General features: G+C 41.8%; 1 protein-coding gene across 2 annotated transcripts in view; it reads left to right on the top strand.

Moving 5' to 3' along the window:
* Positions 1–2,261, top strand: part of LOC139632696 (protein jagged-2-like) — a 51,743-nt gene extending 49,482 nt beyond the window's left edge. The window contains exon 26 of one of the 2 annotated variants that reach the window (XM_071497816.1): positions 234–2,261. In XM_071497816.1, coding sequence (XP_071353917.1) covers positions 234–745 — 512 coding nt within the window. In that variant the 3' untranslated portion in view covers positions 746–2,261. The remainder of the gene's footprint in view (positions 1–233) is intronic. The other variant, XM_071497817.1, reaches the window with a different exon arrangement.
* Positions 2,262–8,471: the final 6,210 nt, after the last annotated feature.

The following is an 8,471-nucleotide window of genomic DNA, read 5'->3' on the forward strand; positions in this document are numbered from 1 at the left end:
AACAAGGTGCAGCTGGTAGCTCAGGTCCTCTCAGTCCGTGACCACAAAACAAGACTAATATGACAAAATCACTGGTTTGTATTCAGTGCAAGGGAAGCTGTGACACGTTTAGCTTAGCTTAGCACAAAGACTGAAAGCAGGGGGAAACTGCTAGCCGGGAAACATTGAGGAGCACTACTTGATATGACACTGAGACATGATTTCCTAACATCTCCTGTGACTTTGTCCTCCAGGCTACCTGGTCCCAGTGCTGTGCGTCGTCTTCAGCGTCCTGTGGATCTTCTGCATCGTTGTTTGCGTTTGGTGGACCCGCAAGAGGAAGAAAGAGCGCGAGAGAGCGGCGAGATCCGAGGACAGGACGGTCAACAACAAGCTGGAGATGCCGCGGAGCAACGCCCTCAAGGACAACCGCGACAAAGACATTCAGTACGAATGCAAGAAACTGATGGGCCCCTCCGACAGGACATGTGACGGGGCCGAGGGCGAAGAGGAAGGGGAGCAGGAGGGGGAGCAGGAGGAGGACGAGGAGAGGGCGCTGGGCATGGTGGACAAGTGTCCGCCTCAAAAGTGCTCCATAGCAGGGGCACAGGACAGGGGGATGATGGGAAAGGGAGGGTTCATCTGCACGATGCGCAGCGGTCCAGTGAAGGCGCCACACCGGACAGCGTACAGCCCCAAGGACAACCGGTGTAAAAACCTGAACGCCGCCAAGCTCAGCGAGGACATTAAAGACCAATACGTGTGAACACGTTAGAGGAGGAATCAAAAAAAAAAACTGCAATGTCTTCAATGTCACTGACTTTTCAACCCTTAAAGCACCAAAAGTGAAGATTACAGATGCTTTAATTTTGTATTTTTGTTTGTTACACCTTATTTAACTTCGCCGTCTGCAGCACGGAGGCTTGTCTCACCAAAACCAACAAAAAAAAACACAGAAAACAACCAAAAAAAAAAAAGATGGAAAATCACAGCTTCTGGATTTCTGGATTTCTGATTAATCATTGCACGTGAATTTTCTTTTCACTGCTCCTGATTTTTTTTATTGTTCTGTTTTGCTTCATGAGGACTGAAGCTCATCTCTCTCTCTCTGACTCAACGACATTGGCTGTGCAGCTGCTTCATGTCGTTCCTGCTGTTTGGTTCCTGTCTGCCTTAGCCCAGACCTGCGGGCCTTTTCTACTCCTCTTCTTTAAAAAAAAAAAAACAAAAAAACAAAAAAAAAGTTTTCTATACATTAAGTTGTTTGGAAGCTGACACAGAGCATCGACTGTATGATACTTGGCATGAGAAGTGTTTGTTTACATTCATAAGCATCTTTTCCATTCTGTGTTGCAGCTTAAAGGTTCTTACATATACCCTTTCAAAATAATTGTCACTGCTTCCTGCGAGTCTACATGATGATTTTTCAGTATTTGCTTTGGTAGAAAAGTGCCTTCAGCTCTGATTTCTCTCCTCTCTCTCCTCCTATAGACTTTATGCAGATTTTAAATCCATATAAAGGGAAAGATGTCCTAGTAACAACTCTTCATACAACAGTAAAGGTTATTTTCTTTGTGATGTACATATGTAAATATGAACAAATGGCTGTGTATATTTGAGTTTAGTAACTTAAGTGATGCTTTGTATCATAGTTATTCTAAATAAGATTGTTTTGTGGTTGATTTTTTTGTTTTTTTTAATGATGTCATTCCGTTTATTAGTGTCTGTTGACACTATGACAGGTTTTATACAGATTTTCGGACTGTGTCCAAAGTCTCGCTGAGTCACGAGCATTGGTCTAAAAAGAAAAACAGATCATGGTTGTTTGTCTTGATTATTTGTTGCAGCTGTTAAGAAGACAAACACAGAGTCTGGAGAGCTGTGTTAGGTCTGTCCATCATTGTGAGAGGCTGTTAGGATATGAGCAGCACAAGTCAGATCTCGTGCCGCTCAGCAGTCAGTGCTAAACTGTAGGAACCTCCTTTCCAAACAGCCCTGCTCATTTCATTGGAGTGAAATGTGTTTGCGGGACTTTAAATCCCCTAAAAACAGATTGTGAGTGCCACCCCACCTGCAAGACCCACCTCTCTGTAACAGCTTCTTAAATCTGAGGTATCTGAGTGTTCAAATTCTTTTCAAAAGCCCAAACTACAAGTCCAGGTCTTATGGGTCACACTACTCGCAAGGATCAAAACCATTTAATTGCCATTCATGCTAATCCCGAGTTCCAGTTTCCCAGGGTGCAGAATATGTTTCAGGAGTCACACATTTAAATGGAGCGGGCCAACCCTCCAAAATACAAAAAATGTCTAAATGTCATTGTTTTTTTAAACGATGTTTCAGCTCATTTCACTGACAGTTCTTTGGAAAATACTGTGGATCTTTTCCACATTTTCCATACTTTATGTTTTGTCTTACATGTCCCACAGGCTGTATGTATGTATGTAAATATGAACAACACCCTGTTAGCGTCCTGTTCAAAAGCAGCAGAGCATCAGTTCACAGGACTGGTCTCACTGGGCCACCTGGCAGCGCGGCCTCCTGCTGGGACGTTTTTTGGTTTCCTTCTCATGCAAGATATTTGTAAATGGAAAAAAGCAACAAGTCAACTCTTCATCCCAAAAGTCTGGAGAGATGAGCCAGTAGCTGTATATTCTAGCACATGCCTGAACCTCATCAATCCACAGTGCACATTTTTCCCCTTTTGAATTTGTGCCATTGGCTCCAGATCCATTTTTCTGTCTTCATTTTTTGCTTAATAATTTCCCTGAAAATGACTTCAGCTGTGTCCATCAGCTCCCTCATCCACTCCCCTGGAATATATTGATGTTTCTTAACTTATCAACATTTTACATTCCCTCTGGCAGATGAAGTGGCACATAATGGTAAATAATTACTTTTCATTTGGGGAATTTTACATGTGGCCCAAGTGTACTCAAAATACACCAGTGGGAGGATATAAATATGGTGCATTTGATATCATTACACAACATCCCTTCATTTCTTCTCATCTTTGTTACAAAGTCCAGTGGGTTAAGCACTGATGCCTCTGATTGCTATTTCCAGTACACACTTATGGGCCACAGGGTCCAAACAATTTCAAAGCACTGCTGCCAGTCGCTATTCAGCCTGCTCATACTTCAGTTATAAACTCAGCGTTTTCCAGTCTGTTGGCATCAGAGGTGCCACACAGGGCAGCAGGGTCTTTAGAGAGCATGAAAACCCTCCTCGTGCTGCAGGAGGCGCTTTCATGACGGAAATCAACCGCCCTTGCTGTAGTGCCCTTTAGCAAGACACAGAATCTCCATCATAGACAAAGGGTGTGTGGTTTGAATGGGAATCTACGCGCAGTGAATGAGTTTGTATCCTAATATTTTTAACCCTGTTTTAGCCCCGCCTCTCCTTGTTAATCTATTCTGGTCTAATGAAGGGAACAAGTTGTATTGTTGTTGATGTTGCTGACTGTTGTGGTTGTTGTCCAGTGTTTGTAAAGAGTCTGTTTCTGCACTAAGAACAAACAGGAAGAGAGAAACGTTTAGCATTACCTCCACAGCGGTAGTGAAAAAAAAAGTCAAATACTGTCACTATCTGTGGATGAACATTATGTTTTCAATATTTTATGTTTTTGTTAACAATGCTGATGCAAATCATGGAAAATCCAAATTCATATTCTGTCAGTAAATTTTACTTTGTGTTAGCCCCACAGACGGGGCTGAATGTGCAGAACATTGTAATTATTTTGTACAAAATTTGGTAAAAGTCTTGGTTTGTTAGTGGAATTTTTTTGTTTGTTATTAGAACAATCCTATTATTTATTAAAGTATTTTATACCAAAGCTTACTTTGTTTTGTCTTTTTTTTTAAATCTCAAGATGTTTTAGATAAAGGTTTCTTATTGGCTGCTTCTATTGTTGACTAAGCCACGCCCCCTTGGTTACTGTTGCTACGCATGTCAAACTTCCCATTCTAGACCTTTTGAAACAATGGATCATTGACAGAAGTTGACAAAAGCAGCTTCTCTTTTTTAGTTGGCAACCATCAGTTGTACAAGCTGTCACTGGCAGATTTATTTACGTGTTGCCAATTAGCTAATTATTATTCATTCTTTGAGTTGGGATTGTATGAGCTACACATGTTTCTGAAATTTCCTGATTTTGTTTGTAGCATGATATCCAATAATTTGAAAATCCTGTCTTAATGATCTGTAGAGTCTCTAAGTAGCCAATCAGCTGTCTCTCTGCCTCCCGCCTCATTTAGCGCCAGGCCAATGAAGTGAGTCCTTCGCGTGCCTCCATCTGCCGCTTTAATGACAGTGTGGGAAATGATTAACACTAGCCCGCTCTGCATGAAAGCCTTCCAGCAGCTGTGCTGGATATCCACAATGCTTGGCGGGACATTCTGTGCCGTGCTGTGTGGTTCATTAACCCGACAGTTGTTTTGGGAAGAATGGGAAACGTGTCTGGAATCCTGGATGGCGCGGCGCTCAGGTCACATGCGTGTTCAGGGCCACGCTTGCTGACCTAGTTGGAGAGAAGTACAATGAAGGAGAAGGAGAGACGGTGGTGTAGTAAGAGGAGGAATGGCCAGTGGCGGCATTAGGATCACGCATCACCCCACAGTACGGCATGTAAGCTAACACCAGACTCCTCCAGGAGCTGCTGTAGCTGCTGGTCCACAGCACACACGCGTCAAATAGTTACAAATAAATTCAGCATTTGAGCTGAGAAGTTCAAACTTGATCTTTGATGCAGCAGTTACAAGGTACATTTAGTGTCTCTTTAGGGGTTTTTGATTGGATCACATGAACTTCATCAGCAGATAAAGCCCAGTTCTCATGGAATTGGTTTTCAAATGACCAGGTTTAATGAGTGATTTAAGGTTTCTCGTCCATGTTGGGGCATCTGGGCGAACTCCATCTGATGATAAGATCATGTGATCGTTTGTGTTAGAATACCAGATAAATGCTTCATTGTTTTTAGAAAATTCAGATGCTTGAGTATATTTTAAACCACAGATAAAATGGGTCTGATTTGGTGAAATCCAAACAAATTATTTTTGATTCCTTATAAACCCGATGGATGATAAGTGCTCATTATATGTGATTAATTAGAACATCATCATTACAAAATTAAGTCTGGTAAAAGGTATGTCTTGTGTTTTACCCCCAAGCAAGACACACAGGTAGTCACAAATGGTCCCCTGGTGCTTTTAGTTGGTACTTTGTGGGTCCTTTAAACAGCCCATCATGAGCAAAACTGAAATTTCCTCTTGTCACTGACGACTTCTTAAATATGATGATGGTTCACAAAGAAACCAAGAAAAGCTGCCCTCACTCGAAGGCAGCATTTGGCTCATGTTTGCAATGTGGGACAGTCATTCATTGGCCGTCCTGGCTGTCAATCACTCAGAGATGGTCACTGGTTCACTGTCCTTTGGCCACCTGGTATCAGGTTAGCCAATGAGAAGAGCTCTCTCCAGATTAACAACGTGGCAGCAGGTGTGAAAAGATTCTAGGTGGAGATTTATTTAATGTTTTAATCCCTGTTGGAGAATCAGTAGGTGGAAGAGACAGCAGTTCTTGTTTCTTTGGATGAAATGTTTGTTGTAGTGAACAGCCGCCATCTTTGAAAAAGCCCTGTTGTAAGTCATTGAAGTTTTTCACACAGCATTTTTTGTTGTAGAGAATGAATGACTGATTGATTGATATTGATAATGGAGCGACACATTCCTTTCAGCCAGACTCTGAAGTTAAACATTTTCTTGTTTTCTGACCAAAGAGTCGCATTAACTGAAGGTTTTCTTACTAGATTTCATTAGGAGCTTTAATCCAGTCTCATAAGTCAACCTTGAGTCCAGCTGTAGATTTGCTAAACTATTTCAGAGTCAAGAGTGTTGTTCAAGCTCAGCTGTCATTGGTTTTAATTTGCACTGAACAACTCGAAAACAAGTTTCACCAAACCGATGCACACAGGTAAATAAACTCCTTTTTAAAGCAGCTGTGTAAATAGTTTCAGTGGACAGAAATATATTTACTAAGCATTTGTGTTATTGTGTCAAACCCCAGTTTCTTCATTTTTAAAAGCGTTAATCTACAGTCCTCCACTCAGAGCACACACACTGTAGTTCCGCAGGTAATAGTGTTGATGATTGACCTCTGTAATGTTGACAGTTGTTAATAGGACACAGTATTTTCAGTTTACTGCAACAAGAGAGACAAATGTTCAGCCTCGGGATCGGTCCAGTTCAGTTTCTAGTCTCCTGGATGGTTGACCTCTCCATCCTGAATCCAACTACATGTCTGGACAACACTTACTGATGTAAAAGGCCTGCAGAGAGAGCACCACGGCTTCACACTCCATTTGACGCTCGTCCTCTTGGATCATTTAAACCACCAACACAAAGCCGTCTCCACAGTGATGTGTTTGAGGCTTCGCTTGATGTTTAACTGAAACTCTCACATCCTCTGCATCCACACAGACAACAACTCGCTGCGGCGAATAATCTGCCAGGACGATGGATGACTGCCGTACCATAACCACCAGGCAGCATCAGGCCTTCAGGAAGGGTGGAGCAACCGCGGTTCAGGTAAGTCAGCTGGGTCGACAGAGGACAGACTCTAATGTGGATGGAGGGTTGGAGCTGATCACACTGGTTCCACTCGGACCTGCAGGCTCAGCTTCCTGACCAACAAACAGTTTATCTCAGCAGGAAAAACTAAACACAAAACAAGTTTTAGTTTTCAAACCAGGGCTGCAACTAACCATTATTACCATTACTGATTAATCACTTTGTCAATAAACTGTTCTGTGTATAAAATGACCCACAGCTGAAGCTTTTTATTCATCCAACAAAAGCTTAAACATTTTCAGTTTGTTCAGTCTTTTACGACAAAAGCAACAAATCTTCACATTTGACAAACCGGAACCAATCATTTTATTTAAAATGAGAACATGAACAAGAAAACAATCATTTGATTGTGATTCATTTTATCGATCGACTAAGCTGATTAATCAGTTAATCACAGCATCACTTGTATCAAATGTAGTAGGAGCATCTTGTCACAGGTCGAAGTCGACCATTGATTTGAAGCTTCATTTTTCCATCAGCATCTCAGTTTGAGACGAATCTGACACGTGAATCAAAAAGTTTTACTTCAGTTGCACAAACTCTACAACCAAAACATTTTCCTGAAGAAAAAGAGGTTTGATTTAAATGTGGGATAAAAATTTATATTCCGTTGAATCACTTTTTATGTTCTGCATAGTTGCTTGGTATGGGAATGTTATTATGAACAACAAAACCGGCTCAGTACCCTCATGAGTACCAGGTTTGAACTGTTACCCTCAGGTCCTCGGTTGAGGGTGCCCACTATGAGGACACTTGTTCCTGCTGCTGTTCAGCTGTTAAATGACAGTGTTGCATTGTTGTCTGTAGAACTGTTTAACTGTTTATTGACATCTGTGCTTTGACTTTGATGAATGAACTCTTACTCTGGCCATCATGCCATACTGCCTTTTAATGTCCATGAGTGTTTGGTGCTATGTGTATCTTTGTGCGTTTTTTGTAAAGCCTGGCTGCAAATCAGTTTCCTTGTGAGGGACAATAAAGATAAGACCTATAAGAAATTCCTTTATTAGTCCCACACTGGGGAAATTTGCAGCATCACAGCAGCAAAGTGAACAATTCAAGAAAGAAAACCTGAAGGATGTCAGTAACATTACTAAGATGAATAATAGATAATAGTTTAACATGTAAAATCCTAGTTCCGTCTGTGTATCCTGGTGTTTGCTGTGAGCCCAGAGAATGAATATTTTATGCAGATTTTAAAGGTTTAGGACACTTTCAGCTGCAGAGGGAAGATATGAAACAGAAATATGATCAAAACTGGACCTAAGGCTGAGGGACCATTAGTCGCAGTAAAATCCAAGGTATTCCCTGACCTGCTGCTCTGGCGCCACTCAGCTTTTAAACACAATGATCCAGATATAATGAAGCCAGGAGGCTCAATGACTTTTCCCCAGCCGCCTCCTGCTTCTCACACACACACACACACACACACACACTCAAACCTCACACACCTGTTTTCAGCACATCACCGGCGGCGTGCTTTGTTCTCACACACACACTCGGCGATGATGATGATGATGATGCTGATGATGATGATGATGATGATGATGAAATACTGCCACAACCAACACTACTGCTGCTGCTGGACCAGGTCCCTGTGAGTCTGCGTGTCAGTATCCAGCTCTCGTCCAAAAACCACATCACCTAATAATAAACACACAGGCTGGTGGTGGTGTTACAGCACGACTGCAGCTGCACACTCCCCCCATGTTTCCATTCAAATGTTGTGCAAGAGGATTTAAATTTCTTTATACAAATGTATCAAAAGGGACACAACAAGTTTACATAATTGATTAATGATGGCCTGTCATTGCTGCTTCCCACCTAAAATGGTATTTATGGTACTTTAGTAAATTCATTTTACTC

The sequence above is a fragment of the Trachinotus anak genome, unplaced genomic scaffold, assembly GCF_046630095.1.
Source record: "Trachinotus anak isolate AG129_WGS33_773 ecotype Australia unplaced genomic scaffold, CSIRO_AGI_Tana_v1 ptg000015l, whole genome shotgun sequence".
Classification (NCBI taxonomy): Eukaryota; Metazoa; Chordata; class Actinopteri; order Carangiformes; family Carangidae; genus Trachinotus; species Trachinotus anak.